The sequence below is a fragment of the Channa argus genome, chromosome 18 (genome assembly GCF_033026475.1).
Source record: "Channa argus isolate prfri chromosome 18, Channa argus male v1.0, whole genome shotgun sequence".
NCBI lineage: Eukaryota > Metazoa > Chordata > Actinopteri > Anabantiformes > Channidae > Channa > Channa argus.
The window spans coordinates 3,081,076-3,103,459 of NC_090214.1; the positions used below are offsets into that span (position 1 = coordinate 3,081,076).

Genomic DNA, 22,384 nt, shown 5'->3' on the forward strand with positions numbered 1-22,384 from the left:
CACTACATGCAGTTCTTTACAGTGATGGTGCCTGTTTGTGGTTTAAGCCAATGGGCATTCGGACTGAGGCAACAGGTAGTTAATGTGTAACATAGGAGGTGCAGCCTTCAGCAGACGTTTGCTCAGCTCTCTCTCTATGACTCATGCAGTTACACGAAGCTCCGAGCTCTGCGTTTGGCTGTTAGACACAGGACTGGATAACACTGCGACTGCGGAAGATTTGTTGTAGTTTCTTTTCTTTTTTTTTTTGTTTGAAGCTGAGTTTTTTTTTGGTTTTTTGTTTTTTGGCTGGTTGTGACTGAGAAACTGAGCTGCTATGGTGAGTGCTTCAACTTCAGGCTTTATGTTAAAACACCTCCATTGCTTTGTTAATTCCCTCAGGTTGTTTTCTATGGCGTTAACACAGTTTACTTTGTAACTAGTGAGCTGGTGGTGTTCATGTGACAATCACACAGGCCTCAGTAAACTGATAAATGCTCCTTCCTGTTAACACAGCTGCAAGGAAGTGAGGTTCGGTCATTAAAATACTGATTACAGGGCCTGGTGTTCACCTACGCTCAGATGCACAAATTCATTGGTGGCCAGTGGTGGAAAGCAACTGCATATGTACATTTAATGTAGTGCTGTGCTTATTGTATTCACTTCTGTTTAATATTCAGTGTGGTGTGGACTGATTCCCTATTGTGATGCAATTTGATGCATTGTGACAAAAAAAAAAAAAAAAAACCCTCACTCATTTCTGCTTTCCCATCTTGTGCAAATGATCAAGCATTTACATCCTGAAAAAAAAAAAAAGGCAACTTGCAGCTCACAGGTTGAGCTTTAAAAACACACACATAAAATTAAAGATAAAATGAATGAAATTATTGAAATAATTGAATGAAAAGTTTGGCATTCATGCTTAATTTTGGAACACATTTCTGTCGGTTGACTTAAAGCCTTAAAGTTGACCTGAGGTTTGACGTATGACAAAGCGTCACATTTATAAGCTTGAATTTGTTATGCAAACACTTTTCACCAGTAACTGAAATCGGCAGGTGGATGTATTTGCCTCCGACATGTACTTGAGAAGGAGTTTGAAGCCGCGTTCAAAGAAAATACACAAACTTATTAACCAAGTATTTTTAGAATGAGGTACAGCTACTGGTACTCGAGTAAATAAGCAGTAATCCCCCACCTGCTCTCTGAGGGAACTTAGAGGTACTTGTAGATTACACAAGTATTTCCATTTTACTTTTCTCCTCCCTACATGAATCTGACATCTTTAGTCGCTTTGCAGAAAATAAAATCGATTAATAAGTGATGACGTATTATTTTGTTGATTAAGTTTTTTGTTTATTTGTTTTTTTTTTCCAGAATTTAAAGTTGAATTTCTATTTGAGGTTTTGCAGAATAACCTTTACCTGAGTTTGTACTTCGCTTACCTCTGCCAACCCCTATAGCTAGAAATGTGTTACTAAAATGTAGAACTAAAAAAAACTGGGACTGACGGTTCTTAAATGGACCCATTTGCTCCCAATTTTCGCAGGCTGACACAAACCCTCAGTCACCAGCCTCCGGCTCGTCGGCCAAACTTGATCAAGTGCAAGGCCAAGTCAACGAGGTTAAAGTTATTCTGAAGGACAACATCAACAAAGTGCTGGAGAGGGGGGACAGACTAGATGATCTGATCGACAAGACCGGTGACCTGCAGGCATCTGTAAGTACTGAACCCGTTGTTCAGGCCTTTAACGTTTCACGCGGACTTTTCCTAATGCAAATCCTCTGAACCCCAAAAAATTCCATCCAAGTACTTAAGTACAATTTGGATTTACTGTCACTTTATGCTTCTCTGCTACATTTCCGAGGGAAACGCTGTAGTTTTCACACTGCATCTTTAGTGAATAGATACTTCAAACATTAGGATAAAAAAACATGACAATCTTATGAATTGCAATTCTGTAAACCTGTGGTTTCTAAAAAATTTTTTTGCTGGTCCCTTGTGATGAAACTGAAAGTGACATTTACCCTCTTTGCTTCCTTCTAACCACATCATCATAATAGGTTGAAATCTCTGGAATAAACTAGTTTCTGTAACTGCATACATTTATTTGACTTGCGAGCTCTCACAAAAACCCAGTCTGGGCCTGTGATCGAGGAACATTTCTACTCGCAAGAACGCAGATGGACAAACATGTAAAACGGTCCAGGGTTTCAGAAAACAGAGATTAGGTTAAAGTAAAAAAAGCCAAACAATGAAGGCAGATTTGTGGAGCTTTTTTCATTAATCATCTCATAACGGCTCAGACTGGACTTAACAGTGTCAGATACAGCGTTATCTGCACAATAGATGGACTACTGCTTACAGAGCACCGGCCCAGGGGTCCTGAGGGGTCCTCGCCGAAACCCCCTGCGCTTCTTTTTTTTTCAAACTATCCAACCAGTGTCCTACTGACTGCTGAATGAATCAGGTGTGTTCAGGCATTGAGAAGCTGGAAGGTACCATCACAGATTAGTGTGTGGGGAAGACGAAGCAGATTGGTATCTTCCAACATCTGACTGACTGGACACACCTGATCCAGGTAATCAACAGTGGGTGGGGACAGGGCAGAGGGTTCTGCACTTAGAAACCAGATGTGTAACAAAACATTTGTGGTCCTTCTGGCTCTCGTTCAGTGTCAGGGACGTGTGGTGGAGTGTACACGGTCGCACAATTCCTAATAATCCAACCACGTGAATGAATAAAACTTTTGTCCCCCCTTCCCCGTGAATGCACGGGCTATTTTGGTGGGTCTGTCTGTTTGAAACTGTCTTGCACCTCGTTTTGATAGTTTTAGATTCATCATTCACGAGTGGCTTTGCATTTTTATCGTTATAATTTTACAGTTATAGTTCGTGCCTTTTAACTCAGCTCTCTTTCAAACAAACACTATGAACAGTAATTGCAGAGGACGTGGCCCCCCGACCTCTCAGGCCTGGTATCTGAATCCTCCTGCATATAGCTTATGTGGCGCATTACAACCCCAACACATGTAAATCACAGTTTAAATTGTAAAACAGGTGGCGATGCCCGTTACGTCACGAATTTCAGTCTTCTTACCATCACCTTTTTGTAAAAATGTGGTTTGTTTCTTTTCAGGCCGACTCGTTCCAAAGAACATCCACGCGGGTCGCCAGGAAATACTGGTGGAAAAACATTAAGATGATGATTATAATTGGTGTAATTGTGGCGATTATCCTTGTGCTCATCATCCTCGCTGCCACTAATGTTATCTAGGTCCTCGGAACAGCCCAGGTCTGACAACGATTAAGATGTCGGATGAGACATTTATTACGCATTGTAGCTTTTAATTTCTCTCGTGATGATTTGAGCGGTTTTATTGGTTGAAGATCAAAATATGTTTGTAAGATACTGTAACATCTGCTGTTGTTCATTTTAATTACTCTCAAATAGGATGTGAAGTTTAAAAAGTGCCAGACTTTATAAAAAAAAAAAAAAAAGAGTTGGCTGCAAATCATCCTTTAACACTCCACGAACGTGAATACCACTTTATTAATATTTCAAAGGACGCCAAATCCAAATTAGTCTTTAATACTTTTATTTTGCTGTAAGTCTTCATGTCCAATACACTGTGTATATACATATTATATGTTTATGACTGTCAAACTCTGTAATAACATATGTATAATATGACTGATGACAAAGACTAAATCGTAACAATGCGTTTTATATCTTTGCTACCACACTATTGTCTAAATGTGTGATCTGTTCCAACCAATCTAACATTTCAGTTATGGAATAACTCAAGCAATTCACAAATAGCATTTGAAAACATTAAATACAAATAAGAAAGTACGAGCGACTACAAAAACTCTGGAGAACTCTAAATGAATCCAAAACATCAAAACCTGATTAAAGATAAAACAAATACTCCGGTAAATATTGAGGAAATGTACTGTAGGTCATAGTGCTTATTCTTTCTTTTTTTTCCTTTTTTTTTTTTTTTTAAACAATCAGCTAAGTGCTGGATCATCTCTCTGGCCAACGCTCCACCAGCTCACAGCAGACTTTCATCGCTCTGAAACCTATGGAAAACAAACAAACACAAATCAGCTATAAATGCACAAAACACTGTAGAAAGTACATCAAAATTAGGAATCCCCGTGTTTATAATGTCCAATGTTAAAAAAAAAAAAAAAAACAATAAGGAAAAACAAACTGAGAACAATTATTTTAACATTTTAACAGGTTTAAAAAAAGTTAGTCCTGAGAAAGCCAAAAAGACTAAATGGGAGAAACCTTTGATTGGTCAAAAATACACATTAATAAAGAAAAGCATTAACATGCAAATTTCTGGAAATGTAGTGACACTTTGATTCTTCTTGTTTTACAAATAAGAGGAAAATTTGTTACAGGAAAATTAATAAAAGAGGAGTCTTTTCCATCGCTGTCACTAACAAAAAACAGAACAATACATGTACACAAAGTAAAGCACTTTATCCCCCAACACAGTAGAGTCCAAAACCAGGTTTTAGCTCATGGACTCTTGGCTACAAGAACTAAATAAAGAAACAAGCATTTTAAGTAAAGATTAGGAATACATATATTACAAATAGGAACTGGAAAGTCCAGAGAATGCTGTATGTATCCTTTGAAAAGCAAATAGTTATTTTTTTAAATAATCATTACTTGTGGGGGAGTAAGGGCCTGTAAAAAATGACAATTACATGTGTATATTTTAAGTTTTGTTGTTGTTTTTTTTTTTTTGTTACATTACAAACAGTTGCAAACAAATTAAAAATGGAAAGAAAGATGACAAAGCTGGACGTGTCCCATATTGTTTTAGTTTAGAAATGCTGATACAGGATGTTGTAAGACCATACCAAATGGCAGCATTCGAGAGCGTATGCTTCTCATACCCGGTCCGCATTGAGCGGGCCCTGAGAGTATCTGGGAGTCAGCTCATGGCCTGCAAGGAAGTTCCGCTGGCAGGTACAAACAAGGTATGTCAGAGTTAGGAGACAACATACTTCCTTTTTTTCTTTCCTTGCACATCCTTAACTTTGGCATCCATTTTACTGTAGTAGCAGTACTTTACCTGTTAACTTTACAGTTTAAAAGAAAAAAACAAAAAAAGGTGCAAAAGAGGCAGCAGAAGGCCGGCTGCTAAAATAATCGCCACATGAGTGTAGCCTCTATTTACCACTACTGTAAAGCACTTGAGGGTGCTGAGAAAAAGAAATTTATAAAAAAGAAATTATTCATAATGTTACCAAGACATCAAAGTAAATATAACTACTTTAAATTTAAAGTAAGCGAGTGTGGATTTCTGTTGCGACATACCTACTTGAAGATGGGGGTTTCCCTCGTTAATACGGCTTGTAACTGTTGGTGTGACCACCACGACGTGGCGACTTGCCATATCCACCGGATTGATCTGAAAAATGTGAGGCGAAAGTTGATTTTCGTTGCGTCAAACGACGGAAGGACCTTCGTCAGTGTGGCTCACAGACGTGTTTACTCACTGTCGTAGTCACCATATCCATAATAGTTGTTGTATCCAGTGTAATCATAGCCACCATACCCTTGATTAGCGTAACCATAATTGCCATAATTTCCATATCCTTGATTCCAATAGTTTCCATAACCCTGGTTCCAATTTTGATTGGGACCTGAAAAGAAACAGAATTTAAATAAAAGACTTGTCATCATCATAGAACCTCTTGGCTTTAAATTTAAAAAAAATTATTACATAAAATGTTTGTATTTCAATGATGCCTTACTAAGTAAATAAATACATTTATTTTAAATAAAGTGCTTCCCGTGCTGTTACTCTAATGGCAGCAGCAGTTTCTGGAGCTACAGCAGTAATGTCACTCTTGGTCTCTTGGAGAAACCTGCTCAAGTGTTGGTCTTTTACTCAACAAGCTGGAGTAATGGTGGTCGCAGCAGGTGAAGACAGCAAAATAAAACTAAACAATATTAGCCGTGTTCAACATTCAAACAGCTTTATTGATCCCATAGGGAAACTGTGCTGCCTTGTTACAGCTGCTCTCCACGTAAAAAGTAGAAAAGAAAGGAAAGAACTAGTACAACTACAAACTACTGATCAATAAGTAAGAAAAAAAAACCCAGCTAGAAGGTTAAAAATGAAATGAAAACAATACTGCTGGTCCATTTAGACCATCAGTCCCGCTCCTTTTTACAATAGAGGGAAGAGTTGAACAGTTTAAAGGCCACTGGGACCAAGGTTCTCCTGTGTTGTTTGATGGAACACTTGACTCATCGGTCTCTGGATGAAAGTGCTCCTCTGTGCAGCCAGCACAGCCACATGAACTTGGGCCTTTTTATTTTTCTCTGTGCTGCTACAATCTTCACATAAATCTATTTGTGTTACGTCCAGACCTCAGAGATTTGACTGGAACATTATGGGGCCAGAGCTTATGAGACCACTGCTTTGACTCTCACGTGAATGTGACTGAAGTGTTTATTCATAGATCAAAATCAACATCCTAAATTGGAACTGTCACATGGGTTTTACTTATTATTTGTGTAACGTTTGTCAGTCAGGGATTTCAAATGGAAACAGATAGTATGGTTCTATTGTCTCTTACCTCTGAAACACTCAGTGGAACCTGGAACACATTCTCCCACAAACACACACACACACACACACACAAAATGTGAAAGCATTGATGTATTCACCACTTACCACCTCCTCTACCTCGAGACCTGAATGAGTATCCACCTCTGCCTCCCCAGTACTGCTGCTGCTGATACTGTTCCTTAGACATCGCCACCTTTATTTCACACTAAAGAAAACACTTGTCATTAAAAATCCCAAATAATCTGGGATTCTAGTTGGATGTATTTAGAAAATAACAGCATGTACCTTGCTTAGACCAATATTGTGGTACTTCTTCTCCATGATCGTCTTAACGGGCTCCTCCTCTGTGAACGTGATGAAGCAGAAGCCTCTCCTTTTGTTCGTTTTGTTCTCCATGGGAAGTTCAATTGACTCTACCTGTTCACAGCATCAATTAATAAGAAACCAACAGCGGCCTTGCTGAATTTTATGTGTCTAGAAGAATGGGTAGGTTAAGTTTGTCCAACAACCTACAGCATAGCTGACAGCTATGTCCGTTATGTTACAAGGTAAATGTACCTCTCCAAAGGCACCAAAGTACTCTCTGACTTTCTCTTCAGGGGTGTCTGGAGAGAGGCCGCCAACAAATATCTTCTTTACGGGTTCCTTGCTCTTCATGGCTTTGGCTTTCTTTGGGTCAATGACCTTGCCATTGAGTTTATGTTCCTTCTGTGAGGCGACCTTCACATATAATTAAAGGACACAAAAGTCACATAGATAAATCATTTTCTAAACAATTAAAGTCAACTTTCAGTTTCTCATATGTGATGATAAATCTGCGACCAGCGCTGAAGATGTCAGGTTGTTAAGAAACAGAAAATCAAATCATCATGTTATTTTAAAACTGCAGCCCTTTTATTATTAATTAATCTGCTGATTAATTTCTTGACTGTTTTTTTTTTTCAGATGTTACAAAAAATGCCCAGCATGAGTTCATGAAGCCCAAACTGACATATGCGAATATTGTCCAAATTAACCGAATGCAACTGTTTCGAATGTTTTAAATCAGAGAAAGGCAACAAAACGCTATAAATAACAGAATTTCTGTTTGACATTTTTGGCTTAGAAGCAATTATTAGTTTATTATTGATGATTGATTATTGTTGATTGATTATTGTTTTTTGACTAATTATTTCAGTTTCACATCAGTCATTCACAATTTTAATTGCTGACAGTGATTTTGCCCGTTTGTGCCACCATCTATTACATTTTACATTCACAGACCCAAGCATTTTTTTGTTTGTTTCTCTTAAATACGCCATGATATTGAAAAAACCTCGGTCGCATGACAAAAATGCTCCAGGCTCCTTCCGTCATCTTGATAAAAGCATATTCTGTCTGTTGCACATTCAAAAAAAAAGTTTGAATCTGTCGTCCTAATCTAGACAAAAATGGCGATGGGAAAATTGTATTATCAGATAAAGTAGTATATACTTTTATTTTTTATGAAAGTATTTTATGTTTTAAATTACTATATTTACTTGTTTTCAACATACATAGTACAGATGTGTAATTTACAGCTTCCTGGATTAGGAACAACTAGGGACAAATATTTTTTTTTGGTTTATCATAGAGAATATTTCTCCATCTATATGATTAGAATTATCTTTAATCATTCTAAAAATAACTTATGTTAATAGGTGATATTCAGCCATCAAATATCACCATGTATTTCATTTTATAAGAGTGTAATGCTCAGTTCACTGTGACACTGGTGCAATGGTAATAAGATTTGTGTGAGGAGGGATTCTGACATTACTTCCTCTCACCACAACATTTCTACATTATAACTCAGTACCGTACATATTTTTGGATATAAGCTTGGTTCACATTACTCTGTGAAAGTTTTAGGCACTTTAGATGCTTAGGGTTATGCACACCCTGTTCATCAGGGAGGAATCTGATCAGTCCCAATTTATTCTGCAGGGACAATGGGTCCAAACATAAGACCAAGACCCGTCAAAACCAAAAACCAAAAAGAATCTTGCAAAAGCCGGCGTTTCCCTCACAGAGCACAACAACAACAATACCTTCTCAACACTTTCAGCTTCTTTGAAGAGCACGAAGCCAAATCCTCTTGACCGTCCAGTCAGTGGGTCCAGTTTTAATGTGCAGTCCACAACCTCCCCGAACTTGGAGAAGTAATCTTTTAGATCTTTCTTAGTCGTGTCCCAGCTGAGTCCTCCTACAAACATCTTTCTGTAGACAAAACACACTTTGTGTTTATATCAAGCTGCAGCTTTTGTGCGTAAAGACAGAGAAGGGGCCACGTACACCTTAAATATGAAGTATCTGAAGGGAATCAGTTAAGATATACGTTGTTTTTAAAGTGTTTTTCAGATGAGTCTAACTATTGAATATGACCGTACCCTTCATCCTCCTCGTTTTTACTGGCGTCAATCATCGATCCCTCGGCCTCGCCCCCCATCAGGCCACTGTCCCCAGCCGCTGACATCGGGTCATCGCTGTTTGCCTCTCCATCCTCTTCCATTCTCATCATGGTGGTATCATCGCTGAATTCGTAATCCTCCGACATGTTATTTCGGCTTTATTCGTGTCTAGTTTCCAACAAAAGTTGAACACAAACTCAAGCTACTCCAGAGTTCCTCGGTGGAGCTAACTTAGCTGGGAGCTAATACTAGCTAGCTGCTAGCGAAGATGTTTAATCTACTAACGGTATGACGTTAACTGAAATATTACCGCTGATCGAGGGACGCTAGCTGTTTTGTGTGATTAGGAAAGTGTGGTGTTAGTATGAATTTAGGCGAAATGTGTTTCAATACGACCAAATGTGTCCTTGTTGCTGAGTTACAATTTTAGGGACGATCTGTAGAGTCGTTTTGTTTTCATCGCAGTCACTTCTTCTTCGTCTGTTGAAATTTGCAGCACAATAGGTTTAGTGAAGGCGCGTTTCCGCCCTCAACAGGCCACGTGTGAAACTGCAGGACCCGTTTGTTCCGTGGAGCTGTCGTCTATATCATACACAAGAGATTATTTTCTAACGGTTGTATGTTAGCTGTTAGCTTTTTCATCATTTCGTCCTTTTGTCTTGTCACAGCAGGACAAACACCATCGACTGTCACTGCATGTCCTCCTTTCCAGGATTGCTGACTGACAGTTGCTGCATGTCGTTAAAGGTGTTACCTGTGCTTCTTTTATGCTGATAATCCAAAAAGTCTGCTGTGTAAACCACCACGGTGTGATGCCTGTTACATCACTGATCATGATATGTGGAGAACTTTTTATTTGCTTACGGCTCATGAGATGCTTTCATGTGTTGTTTTGTGCAGCAGTGATGATTTGGTGTCATAACTCTGATTCTCACCAACTCTGGAGTCTCCAACTAACAGTAGTCACATGATAGACAATCTCTACCGTGCACAAGGTTTGATGAGTAGTACACAGATGAATAAAGGCGAACCCCACCATCTGCATCAGGTATTTCTTCAATATTTATGAGTTGTTTTGCATATGTTTGTGTTCATTGTGTGTCTTGTAACCACGTCATTACAAACAAAAATTATGTCTCATGGCTCATGTTCCCTTGACCTTTTAGCCCCCTTGGCATGTGCCTAGAAGCTACATGGCTACACAGAAAAACATTAAAGCAATTTGATAAGGCACAACTTTAAACAATAATAAAAGTTGCTATTCAGAACATATCTAATGAAAAGAATAGAAATCAATTAATTAGGCAAACATATGGAGGCAATGTTGAGGTTTTGGGCCGGTAGCTGGTTAATCCAGCCTTGCCTCAAAAGTCGAGGCTACTATGTGAAATAGAGCAACAACAGAACAGTATTTGATTCTCTCGGTCCACTCAAATCCCAAAGCGCATCAGACACCAGGGTGCCTTCATTACAAGCCCGTGCTTTTATTGTGAAGGACATGCACCCAAAGCGGAAGTTGTACGTTACAAGACACGCTTTCCTCACACCTGCTGCATAATCCCGTCACGTCACCCACCGTTAGCGGTGTCTTGAAGAGGTGACATTTATCGGAGCTTTACAGACAATCACTGGAGGAGATTTTGCAGAGTTTGCATCCACACCTGAAGCTCGCAGCGTTGGACCAGTGAGAGTTGATCCTCCGGAAAGGACAGGTATGTTCTACAAACCACCAAAAACAGGGCTTACCAGCGCACTGCTGTTTGAGTGTTTAACGTTATATGAGTTTGATATTTAAGAAAAATTAAGCAGATCTAACAAATGCTCAGTGAAGTAGTTCATTATTGGATGAAGAGCATCTAAGGAGAGCTGCACAATGTCCCCAAAGACACGCAACATCCAAAACAGCCGCCTAGAGACAAAATATCGGCCTGGAGATGACAAAAAACAAACAAACAAACCAAAAAAAAAAAAAAAAAAAAAAATACACAAACTCTCAAAATAACATTAAGATGTCTGCAAAGTGAGATGACTCCAGAGATGCAAACCAGCAACAGAGAGAAAGGAAGTGGCCACCTAACATTTTTTCCAGAAGAGTCGGTCCAGTGGAGAGGTGTCCCTGACGAATCAAAGAGTTAAAGAGACAAGCAAAGGATCATGCAGAAGTAGAATTTTCCACAATCTGGCAACCCAAACGTGTTCTCATTAATAGATTCTAAGCATTATTGCAGCTAATTCCTTGTAAATCAGAAAGATGTCTCCATAAATGTTGGCGGACACATTACACATCCTTCAAACAAACTAACATGGCATCTTCTTCTTCTGTAGAGTCAGAGCAGACCAAGATGTGGAACTGCAGCCCGTGGGCTCTTCTGCCTGCCACCTTCTCTGTGTGCACAGCTGCTGGACTGTGGCTGGTGTAAGTTCTGTTCATTAAGTTGGGTGTTACCCAAAGGATTCCTGAACACAGTCAGTGTGTTAAGAAATGAGGTCAAACTAAAAATGAAATTGAAATTAAAAACAGCTAAACAGAATGAATCTAGACTATAGATTTTTTTAAAAAGCCTAATAATTATATGCAGTTAGGGAGGTGGGATACAGTAGTTAAAGTCTGTGAGTCTGTGACAGGCAACAGTGACACCAAATTCACAAATCAGTCGGCAGTTGTCCAAGTTGATGGAGACCGAAGTCTGATGGCAGCAGGGACAAGAGGCCTGCAGCAGGAGTGGCCTCCTTTTTATGTCCGTCCTTACCTGCTGGAGACCATCTGGTTACAGTGAGTCAGGACCGAGTTCAATCAGCTGCGTCCCCGTTTGATGACTCTTCCATTTTTATGAGAGAGAGATCATGTCCGACTTTCCTCCTGGTGGAGTTCAGCTCTGTCACCGGGGAGCAGCCCAACTGTCTCCGCGTGTAAACAGGGCTGTATCCATGTTACCGTGAGCCTCCTGACACAGTCACCGAACGCTCACACACAAGCGCAGACAATCAGAAGTAAGTTCACGTCAAGCAGATTGACCTGCTGGGAGAACGGCAACACAGAAACAAAACAAAGAGAGGAGCTGCTGGAGCTGGCTGCCACCCACTATCAACACCGAACCATGATACTGTTAAATCAGCAAAAGCAGCTTTTGAAAAACGTGGAACCCACATGACCTGATCCGTGCAGTGGTTCTGAACTATTCAGTTTGATGTCAGTGTGGACACTGGCAGCACAAATATGGAAGCCGATCAAGGCCAAAATCCTCAACAGTGCACAAACCTTGAATGCTCCTCAGTTTGCAGGTGAGCGTTTCGGAGCGAGCAGACACAGATTTGTCAGAGCTGAGTTAGTTTTCAGCAGATGTATTTCCACACACCTGCACGTGATGGTTAATGTGCAACATGTCACAAAAAATGACTATAAAACAAAGTGCAAAAAAAAGTTTGCACAAACTGCAGCTACAAACAGACACACACGTTCTTCCTGTACCAGGTGATGTCAGAATTGTACTCATCCTCAACAGTACTTTTTCTTGTACATTTTGTCATTTTAACAGATACTTAATAGCTGTGGAAAACAAGTCGATAGCATCGCTGGGTTTACGCCAGTGGTAAGAATCAAATCCATAATCTGTCAATAATAAACTAAAAATCGCTTCGGAGAAATCTAATTTTCACATTTGTATTTAGGGGGAAAAATGAGTCCTTATATCCTCCGTACATCAGGTGCATACTCTTTGTTTTCTTTTAATAATAAAAGCCACTGTGTTTCATTGGAGAGCAAAGAGCAAACGCAGAATTCTCCCTTTTCCTCTTCTCAGTAATGCTGGTAACTCTCCGCCCGCCAGCTGCATCTTCAGCGAGGTCATGAACCTGGCAGCATTCGCAGGTAAGAGCAGCGCGGCTTCATAATCCAACACAAGTGATTTGATACAGATTATAAACTGGGCCAAAATGCTGACTAACCCACCCGAACGTCTGGGCGCTGTAGGGAGTAAATTGTGCACTTTTTTGGGGACTATTTTCAGCAGTGGATTAATCCACATTTGTTGCAATTGTGGGTGTTTGCACAAGCAAATGTACAGTATGTGTTACAATGTCAGTATTAGAGGGGAAATATGCACCTAATACCTATATTTCATTGCAGACTAGAGGGGAACAATGACTCGGGGTCACTCTAATCAACATGAATCCTGAGGTGGCTGCAAACACGCTTAGATTAATTGATTTGAAGCAAACAGCAAAGCAGAGTTACCCTGAGAATTAACAGCATGGTCTGTAGAGAACGAGTTAAAGTCACGCCGCGTTAAAGGTTTCGTTTTCGTGCGCCATCTTGTGAGGACCCCACTTGCCTTTCTGTTGGCGAGTTGGAAGCTGTGTACTGACTCCAGACGTTGCATGATTCTGCTGTGCGGCCACCATTTCGGTCAGTTCTGCTGCCAGAGTGGGTCAGTAAAGGAGTCCTGCTTTGTCTTTGCCCATCAAATTTGAGCCATTTATGCTACAGGAAGTGCTGCACAATACCTACAACGAATTAAAAAACTAAATCCATCCATCCATGATCGATTTCGAGTCACCCATTAACCTAACATGCGTGTCTTTGAAATGTGGGATTGTGTGTGTGAAAATCAATGGCCACATCGTTGCCTGACGACACGCCAACGTTGTGCCATACGATTTGGTAAAAACCCGCTGTTCCTTTTTCTTAATTGTCCCCTTCAGGGTTGATTATAGCCGTCCTCAGATACCTTCAGCTGAAACACAGGGTAAACAAACCGTGGCTGAACATGAGCAGCGCGGTGGCTTTCTCTGGTAGCTGTTTCGGAATGACCGTTGTTGGGAACTTCCAGGTAACGTTCTACAGAAATGTCTTTGTTAATATGCAGAATTGTAGAAAAGTTCCACAGACGTCCTCTCTTTTTAAATTTGGGTTTAGATTGGAGCACTGACCAAAACTCACACCATGGGCATGTTTTCCACATTCGGACTGGGCCTGCTGTTCTGCTGGATTCAGTCCTACGTGACCATCAAGGCGAAATTGATGAATGACGGGAAGAAGGTCGGCATCATTCGTTTCCTGTTGTCTGGATCCATCACAGTCTGCATGATCCTCAGTATCCTTTCACTTACACCAGCGTCAGAAATGCACAGTAGTAGGCTCTTTGTAAAAAAACAGGGTTTCAACTCAGAATTATTTTCATCATCAAATAACCAGGTGATTATTTTGTGATGAACTGTTTAGTCTATGGTTTAGTTCTTGCAGAAGAAAAGTGGCCATGATGGTGGAAGCTTTGGTCGCAGAGCTTCAGATGTTCTCTGCAGCCATGGAAGAACCTCAGACGATTAAACTACATTCAGGTCTTCATGTGCTGTAATCTTTTGTTTTGCGTCAGCCTTAACACACCTGGTGCAGCCTTCTTTCTCATGTCTAAGGGCATCCACATCCACGCAGCTCGCTGCCAGTGGGCGCTCGTCATGTTCTTCCTCGTCTTCCTCGGCACTTTTACCGTTGAGTTTCGCCACTACCGTTTCCACTTAGAGTGCACAGAAAACCCCGGAAATCCAGTCCGGCTGCAAGAAAGTCTCCCTGAAGTGACGGTGCCTGAGCTGAACCAAATGTAGGGAGGTTATTGTGGAGCAAAGTCAAAGGTCCTCAGATCTAAATCAACAAGCTGTCAATGTTTCTGATGCCGGTTATAGTAGTTTTACCATTATTAATATTTATTTTCTCTACATGTATAGTTTGTATAGTTAATGAATCTAGATTATTTTTGTAATCCGAATGCTAGATTATAATTATTTCAATGCACATTTGCACAGCATGCAGAAACTCTCTGCTTTCATTGATTAGACTCCAGGTTTGCAAAACTCCAATAAGCTTTTACAGGCATGGATGAAGAAAGAACAACCCCCCAACAGCCGTTTGCAGTAAAAGCAATTTTAAGTTACCATTTTATTCTTGAATTACTTCTGTCAGTTAGTTCAGGAGAAAATTACAGGTGGCTGTTTTTTCGTGGAAGGTTACCGACAATTTTCTCCAGGCCTGTTTTTAAATCTGTAGCCTGAGGGATTCACCAGCACCTTTTGAATGTTTGTGTTCAATAAAAACATGAACTTTTATAATAGTTTGTGTTATTCACGTAACCCTTAAGGGATCCTGTGAACATTTTGTGCACTTTAGTTTTTTTTATTCTCGAGCCATTTTGGCTCTGTTGAATGAATAGAGTTCAAACTTGCCAGAGGATATGATTTTTTTTTTTTTTAAAGTTTAGAACTGTCATTTCAGTTCCTTAAATTAGCCTAAAATGGCTAAGCTACACACACAAAAAAAAAAAACAACACATTTGATCCCAGCGACAAAAACTGGCCCTGTGTGTGTGTGTGTGTCCAAAGTATTTTCTCTGAGGCAGCCATATTTGATTTTGATTGAAATATCGAGTTATGTAAACATAATGGCTTTTAAAGGGTTAAAAACCAATTCAGGCTGAGGTGGTTTAAAGTGGAAAACATACTAATATAATTTTTACAGCAGTTTTTGGGAAGTTGGCATTTTCTGTCATAAGGGACAAATGTGTCCTCTTAAGGGTTAAGAACATTGTTTTCCCCACCAAGTCAGGTCTGTTCAAACAATTATAAGGTGGAAGATCTTGCAGCTTCCAGCAGGGATGGCTAGAAAAGAAGCAGGACAGGGGTCCTGAAGGACCAGGATTGACAACCTCTAGTCTCAACCACATTGTGTGACGAACTTAAAGCAGAAAATCAGGGAAGTCTAAGGGGGTTCACATACTTTTGTTGGCAATGTATGTGAACAGGTCCATACCAAAGGCAGTAAGAGAGTCATTGGATCAATTAGGTTGTGTGTGAATTTACCATCTAGCATTTTGGAGTGAAATTGTAAGTTTTTTTTTATGAGAGGAAACATCTAGCGGAACATTTGGACGCAGACAGGACTTTAAGTGAAACAAGGCATTTTATTGGAAGTCATTTTCCTGAAATATGCCGAAACGATTTCACACAAATCATCAATGTGGCAATTTATAAGTTAACGCTCCAAGACTTACACCACAGCTGAACATCGAGGATGGAACATTTAAATAGACACAAATCACCTGCGAGGGGATTTCTAAGACGTTCCAACAAAGACAAACTTCCTGTCAGCAGGATGTCTGCTGAGCGCATCTACGTTCTAAAGCATTACTGCTCCGTTACTGGATAAAGCCTCATACAGCTACGCACACACACCTGTATGTATAGAGGGGAAGAAACAAAACAATGACAAAGACAGCTCTCACACACAATTTTGTAGGATTGGCAACAGAATACAGTTCATCTAAAAAGGTAAAAAGGTTACGTTAACCTCACAGGTCATGTGCAGCACCATTTAACTACAGCTTTTATGTTCCCAGTCAAATGGTCCAAAGACAGTGATGTTCCATTTGAGTTCCTATTAACACTCCGTAAGTCTGCTTCCATGCATGAGAAAGCCATCCGCAAAAAAAGGGGAGGGGGAATTCTTGGGAGGCTGGCTAACTGTAGCTCCAGCAGCCCCTCCTGCACCTGTGACTGTGAACCAGACATTGGGTAAAGGGAAGAAAAGGAAAAGGTCATGATGAAGTCAGAGAAGTTCTCTCTGCTGCCCCACGCTGTGTTAAGCACGTCCCGTCACTTCCAGTTGGACGAAGGACGTGATGAGGTTATAGTGGGACTGCTCCTCCTCAGTCAGCTCCATGTTTCCAGGCCTGACCACCACCACCACGTTCACCCCGGCTTCTTCAGCTGCTTTAGCCTCTGCAAGGGAAGAGGTTTGTTTTAGGTAAATTCATCTATTCATTTTTTCATTAAGCTCTTTTTTTATTTTTCAATAAATAAATGATATAAAATAATAAGAATAAAACACAAATGACTACATCATTTATAAAGATCAATGGCTTTCACACATTCTCAGAGAAAAGAAGCTGCTGCACGAGGTTTTTTACCTAACACTAATCTTAGTGGTGTCTCGAAGAATTCAGATCTGCTGATTTCAGAACACAAATATTTATATTCTCGTGCTCTAGTTAACCCTTAAAAACTAAATCCGCACACTGTGATGTCATTTCTTTATTGTCCCAGGAAGCACCTCTTTATGTACCAATAATTTCCAGCCCAACTTGGGTTGTCCCCCCCCCCCTCTAAATATATATATATATATATATATATATATATATATATATATATATATATATATATATATATATATATTCTTAACCCTTAAGAGGACACATTTGTCCCTTATGACAGAAAATGCCAACTTCCCAAAAACTGCTGTAAAAATTATATTAGTATGTTTTCCACTTTAATCTCTCTCTCTCTCTCTCCCCCCCCCCCACCCCCCCACACACACATCCCCAAACTTGTTTCAGTGATGTGCCTGTTCAACCACAAAGGCTCTAAGCTTCCTTCAAGGTTCCCTGTCGACATTTTTTTCCCCCTGTTATTTTGTCATACAAGACAAACTGAGAGAAAACATATTTCTTTACATTTCTCTCCATATTCTTCTGTATATACATCCAGATTAAATTATTTTTCTTTAGGTAACAGAGGCAGCGATGAAGACGACTACAAACTGATTTAAAATACTATTGTTTTCAGGAATTGAATCTGATGCATTTATTAAAGCTCCAGGACATACTAGAGCAACACTTGAGTCAATAATTAATAGTTATACTACTTCATTATATGCATATAATATACATGTGTATGTGTGACAGTGACTATAAATGTAACTTGTTTGTTTAAAAAAAGGCCAACCTACAGCTATCACGCTGAATTGGCTTTTGGGGTCTTTAACATAATGAATATCAGTAAATAAAAACCTAATTTAAGCACAATATCAGACAAACTTTCTTTCAAAAAAAACAAACAATTTCATAGAGGGAACAAATCCTGGCAATCGTAGTTACCTCGAGTGACGTCTGTCAGGAAAGTGATCTCCTCAGGTTGACATCCGATCCTCTCTGCAATTCTTTCATAGCTCTTTGCATCTACTTTGGCGCCTATGGTGGTGTCAAAGTGGCCGTCAAATAACTGAAAAGAGCGAAAACATCCGATAGAGAAAACCAAAGAAAGTCTTTAGTGTCACAGCTCCTCTGATTGCACCTCGCTGACATGTGACATGTCTTTGGTCCCAATTGACTTTAAAAAAAAAATAAAATGAAACTTTCATCCAAACAAAACAGAATCAGAGGGATTTCATGGTAATTATCAACTCTCACAGACAGGCAGCTCCTCATAAACAGGAAGGTTAATCAGAGTTTAGTGAATCTGACTTGTGGCCTAGTGATGTTCACCTACCATCAGTATGTTTGTAATAAAATGAGAAAGGCTGTACTTACATCTAAAACATCCCCTTCCACCGAATGCCCGAACAGAAGTTTCTGTGCCTCCACACTTCCAGAAGAGTAAATGTAGACTTTTAATCCCTGTTGTCTCCATCTTTTAATGCATGGAACTACATCCTGGTAAATCCTGTTTGAAACAAACATCATACAATAAAAATTATTAAAGTGTTACAATGCTTATTGACCCTGTTTTAATGTGTCAAAGCCCCACAAATTATCATCGCTTTAAATCAAAGATCTGCAATAAATACATTTAAATGGTTTACTACTATTTCTAAGAGCGTTTTCAGAATGAATTATATAGAAATAGATATATTTTAAACCTGTTACTTTAAATAAAAATTGAAATGCAACAATGCAAAAATCAATGGGTGGATCAACTGAATTAGCCTGCAACTATTCTAAGATCAATTCATCATTCAAGTGGTTTTACAAGCAAATGTGGAACATATTTACAGATTCTAGCTTCTCAAATGTGATTTGCGATTTTGATTACTAATATCCCTGATTCAATAAAAATGTGAAGCGTTACCAATTGCTTCCAATTTGGAAAATCATTTAATTTATGGCTTGAAGTCCATTTGATGGGTTGTTGAATTCTAGAACTTCACTATGTTCTTCTTGAAAATGTTAGATGTGGTGTAATCGTTTTGTATGTGTCAGCAGCTGTCCTGCTGTGCAGTGATGTGACCAAACAAGTTTCCTCATTAGGCATCAATAAAGTAAAATTTAATAGCCTTTGATCTCTCTCTGACACATAGACAACAACATAAACATTACGCGGACTACAGGAAATTTATCCATAGTAATTCAGAAATAAATGCAATACTGAGGCTAATGGATGTTGCAAAACAGCCCGGGTTAATGAACTGTTTGGGAGTATACATAATTCATGTTGACTGCATTTCCCGAAGTTCTTACATAATTTAAAAAGCCAGCTTCTGGATTTTACCATGAGGAAAGTGATCGGTGTACTTACTCGCCTTTGATTCTCCCAGAAGCATACGCCGCCCTCCACATGTGACCCTGTAGTTGTTTGAGTGCTGTTGACTTCCTGTCTGCTGCCATCTGCCACAGCACATTATCCACCACTTCCCTGATGGCCTTCTCCTCATCTGTGTGAACCGTCTGGTCCACGGCGTGGACAGGACACGCCCGGTTCTGTCTCATGTCTTCTTCAATCTGTCAGAGCAGTCAGGCTATTTATTAGAGCGCGTGACAGCATGGGTTGAGTTTTATGGCGTAATGTCAGAAATGGTTAGATCGGGATGTAAAGTCATCATATAGCGGGAGCACATCATGTGCGCTGAACCAGTTATTCCAGTTTTTATAAATAAACAGTTATTATTTTACGGTTGTTGCCAAGCGTATTTGATATATTCAAATCAGTTTGTCTAGATAATTTAGACAAAGAAAATTTTAAACTATTAATTATAACTGCAGGTCACTTCACAACCGTGTATTTTGCATTGTATGTATGTATATAGTATTGTGTATATATCGTGTGTATACTGCATTATCATTTTTGATGCATCCACATCCAAATATCCCTTATCTCTCTCTCTCTCTCACTGTCTTTCATCATTAACATGTAGCCAATAGGAAACCTGTTGATCTGGTTTCTAGTGCCGGTATAACTGGTCTAGTCAACAACCACAAGTGTGCGCAGTCATCCCAAATAATAAAATCTAATTTTTCTGAAGTGGGTTTGAAGAACCGACATAAACGCACGACCTGATCCAGTCTTAGAACATCACCTTGGTTCATTAGTGGCTAATCGCACTCAGTGGAAAACTCAGGATCCATTTACCTGTTTCTTTAAAAGGTGAACATCTTGTTTACACTCGTCTTCTTCCCAGTGAGAGGACAGATGATCCTCAAGGTGGTCCCTGATGTATGGAAACAAAATATCCTGGAAAACACAACAGACTCTTCAGAAGCTCCCTCCAGAGACAAAGTCTGCACAATTTATTCACACCATTAAAACTAAAACTACTATGCTCCTCTTTAAATTAGAAGAACTGAATGAATGAGGAGACTTCAAATTAAACACCTTTAATCTGTGAATGAAAGAAAACTTTTTTTTATGACGCACATGCCAACTTCAATACAAATTACTAGCCATGTTACACTACATTTACATATCACTGTTGTTCTTTTAAAATCAGCAACTTGGAAGACTTGGTCAAATTTGAAGCATGGTCTTCAATTTGGGTCAACGACGTTGTAGCAGAGTACTTTTTGGCACTTGGCCCTTTTAGATTAGATTACCACTACCACTTCTGGCCACCTGGAAGAGTTTTTCAGAGCGAGAAGGCAAAGTTACGATAATCCCAAAGTTACTTGAACGCAACCTTATTATGATCACTGCTGTTAGGAGAATTAATGTGAATTAACTTCTGGTTAAATTTGATGTAATGTGTTATCTGATGTAAAACAAATAACGAGAAGCTCGAGAGCTTTTCAACAGGAACAGAATAAAGACGAGCTGTTTTAAATAGATCGAGAATCCACATAAATGTGCTTCTCGGGTGACAGCCGTGTTAGCATGGCCGGGGAAACGTTAGCTAGCTGGCTAACAACGCGAGCAAACGAATATTAATTTCACGGCGAATAACAATAAGACGCTTTGTGTCGAATAAAACTCACCTTTACAAATGTAATGGGTGTGGTGGTGCCTTCAATATCCAGTAAGAGTGCAGTCGTACAAGCACGAACCGAAACGGTTGCCATTTTTGGGGGCAGTCTGGTTAGCCGGCGTTAGCGTGACTACGAGCAGGCACCGCAGGTCGTGTGCGGCCAAGGCGACGAACCTGACGACAAATCAAAGCAGAGGTCGGAGCAGCGAGAACAATGCAGCACCTGCTTGGTTGTCGGCGACTAGTCAACTATCCGGCCCATCCCACGGCAGCAGCGGGTAACGTTAGACTGAAAGGAGCAGCGACACACACGTTGGGACGCGTCAGTTGAGCCTCCAGCTCAGTGGGGGGCGCTGTTTCCAATGGCCTCACATATATTTCGCTAACGAACAAACAAACCAAACAAACCAAACATCCCCGATGACATATAAACATATATTTAAAAAAAAAAAAAACAGCAAAGAACAGCTGCTGCTATTCAGGGTCAGATCTAGTTTTTTTTTACTCTGGCACAGCCTCAGTTTAAACTTAAATGATTATATTTTCACATTTAATAACCTGCATAATAACAATAATGTTTTTATAAAGTGTTCAGTGTAAGAAATATGGCAAATGTGTATTTTATGTAGTCTACCGCCTAGAACTCTTTTTAATTTAATTTAATGAACTCTTTTAAAATCCATCTTTTGGTGGGATAATTTGCCTGGTTGCAAGAACTAATACAAAGTTCTGATGTGACAAAATATAGGAAAACACTTCAAATGCACATAATGAAAACATGATTATTATTTTTGCTTTCAGTGTTTTTTAATAGTTTACTCTATACCCCGGATGAATTGGCTAAAATCAGGTTCTGGTTTCACAGATATCTCAGCTGATCTTCCTCTTACTTGTATTCAAGAAATGACTTAAAATAAAAATGCTAGAGTAGAGTAAGTATTTTTGGAATTTCTGCCAAAGTTTACGACTTTTGCAGGATGATTTTGCAAATTCCTGCACCCACATTTTCACATTTTTGTTGCTGCATGACAAAACCACTTCGGGAGGGGGCAGAACTGAATGGCGCTTTGAACTCTTAGTGCTAATTGAGCGTCCTACTTTAGCAGGCACCTGGCAAAAAAACAAATCAACAGACAAAAATGTAAAGAAGTCTTTGGTTCCTCAGTGCTGTAAAGTGTGCTGTGTTTCCTTTGAGGACTCAATGGTTCAAAAGCAAATGTCCTGGGGCACCAGAACAGGTTCATCTGGCCACAGTAAACACATGACGCAGCCAAGTTTCCAACAGTAAAAGGAATTTATTAGTTTACTTTGATGCTGCTCTTCTAACTTTGGGACTATAATCCAAACATTTATGTGAATTCCTTTTTGTA

At 39.6% G+C, this 22,384-nt stretch overlaps 4 protein-coding genes across 15 annotated transcripts; 2 read left to right on the forward strand and 2 right to left on the reverse strand.

Moving 5' to 3' along the window:
• On the forward strand, nucleotides 1-3,976 carry si:ch73-234b20.5 (uncharacterized protein LOC449923 homolog). Its single transcript, XM_067483318.1, has 3 exons — nucleotides 1-319; nucleotides 1,529-1,699; nucleotides 3,119-3,976. The coding sequence occupies exons 1-3, from the start codon at nucleotides 317-319 to the stop codon at nucleotides 3,254-3,256; spliced, it is 312 nt and encodes a 103-aa protein (XP_067339419.1). The 5' UTR covers nucleotides 1-316; the 3' UTR covers nucleotides 3,257-3,976.
• hnrnpd (heterogeneous nuclear ribonucleoprotein D) lies at nucleotides 3,952-9,162 on the reverse strand. Of its 8 annotated transcripts, none has more exons than XR_010911412.1 (9): nucleotides 8,996-9,162; nucleotides 8,657-8,825; nucleotides 7,146-7,307; nucleotides 6,873-7,004; nucleotides 6,693-6,792; nucleotides 5,506-5,652; nucleotides 5,328-5,417; nucleotides 4,864-4,965; nucleotides 3,952-4,065 (listed from the first exon to the last, which is right to left on the reverse strand). XR_010911412.1 is itself a non-coding variant. In XM_067483311.1 (8 exons), the coding sequence occupies exons 1-7, from the start codon at nucleotides 9,160-9,162 to the stop codon at nucleotides 5,350-5,352; spliced, it is 945 nt and encodes a 314-aa protein (XP_067339412.1). In that variant the 3' UTR covers nucleotides 3,952-4,065; nucleotides 5,328-5,349. The 8 variants fall into 8 exon arrangements, 5 of the variants coding, with proteins under 5 accessions (XP_067339412.1, XP_067339411.1, XP_067339410.1 ...); XR_010911411.1 differs by having other exon boundaries at nucleotides 5,324-5,417; XR_010911410.1 differs by having other exon boundaries at nucleotides 4,864-5,417.
• Nucleotides 9,163-9,484: 322 nt separating this feature from the next.
• tmem150c (transmembrane protein 150C) lies at nucleotides 9,485-15,105 on the forward strand. Of its 5 annotated transcripts, none has more exons than XM_067483314.1 (8): nucleotides 9,485-10,728; nucleotides 11,342-11,432; nucleotides 12,553-12,606; nucleotides 12,686-12,721; nucleotides 12,817-12,884; nucleotides 13,718-13,845; nucleotides 13,932-14,109; nucleotides 14,409-15,105. In XM_067483314.1, the coding sequence occupies exons 2-8, from the start codon at nucleotides 11,359-11,361 to the stop codon at nucleotides 14,615-14,617; spliced, it is 747 nt and encodes a 248-aa protein (XP_067339415.1). In that variant the 5' UTR covers nucleotides 9,485-10,728; nucleotides 11,342-11,358; the 3' UTR covers nucleotides 14,618-15,105. The 5 variants fall into 5 exon arrangements, with proteins under 5 accessions (XP_067339415.1, XP_067339416.1, XP_067339414.1 ...); XM_067483315.1 differs by having other exon boundaries at nucleotides 9,485-10,064; XM_067483313.1 differs by having other exon boundaries at nucleotides 9,485-11,432.
• Nucleotides 15,106-15,952: 847 nt separating this feature from the next.
• Nucleotides 15,953-21,368, reverse strand: enoph1 (enolase-phosphatase 1). The gene is made up of 6 exons (XM_067483317.1): nucleotides 21,025-21,368; nucleotides 20,186-20,287; nucleotides 19,355-19,557; nucleotides 18,370-18,502; nucleotides 17,938-18,061; nucleotides 15,953-16,783 (listed from the first exon to the last, which is right to left on the reverse strand). Exons 1-6 carry the CDS (start codon nucleotides 21,106-21,108, stop codon nucleotides 16,644-16,646), a joined length of 786 nt encoding a protein of 261 aa, XP_067339418.1. The 5' UTR covers nucleotides 21,109-21,368; the 3' UTR covers nucleotides 15,953-16,643.
• Nucleotides 21,369-22,384: the final 1,016 nt, after the last annotated feature.

Coding starts and splice junctions, on each gene's coding strand:
- si:ch73-234b20.5 (XM_067483318.1), top strand. Junction 1,700..3,118: donor CCGGTGACCTGCAGGCATCT/GTAAGTACTGAA, acceptor GTTTCTTTTCAG/GCCGACTCGTTCCAAAGAAC.
- hnrnpd (XM_067483311.1), bottom strand. CDS start 9,162: ATGTCGGAGGATTACGAATTCAGCGATGATACCACCATGATGAGAATG. Junction 7,308..8,656: donor AAGCTGAAAGTGTTGAGAAG/GTATTGTTGTTG, acceptor TTATATGTGAAG/GTCGCCTCACAGAAGGAACA. Junction 5,418..5,505: donor TGGATATGGTGACTACGACA/GTGAGTAAACAC, acceptor CACATTTTTCAG/ATCAATCCGGTGGATATGGC.
- tmem150c (XM_067483312.1), top strand. CDS start 12,389: ATGTGCAACATGTCACAAAAAATGACTATAAAACAAAGTGCAAAAAAA. Junction 12,722..12,816: donor TTATATCCTCCGTACATCAG/GTGCATACTCTT, acceptor TCCTCTTCTCAG/TAATGCTGGTAACTCTCCGC. Junction 12,885..13,717: donor GAACCTGGCAGCATTCGCAG/GTAAGAGCAGCG, acceptor TGTCCCCTTCAG/GGTTGATTATAGCCGTCCTC.
- enoph1 (XM_067483317.1), bottom strand. CDS start 21,108: ATGGCAACCGTTTCGGTTCGTGCTTGTACGACTGCACTCTTACTGGAT. Junction 20,288..21,024: donor CACCCATTACATTTGTAAAG/GTGAGTTTTATT, acceptor TGTGTTTTCCAG/GATATTTTGTTTCCATACAT. Junction 18,503..19,354: donor TCTGGGAGAATCAAAGGCGA/GTAAGTACACCG, acceptor TGTTTCAAACAG/GATTTACCAGGATGTAGTTC.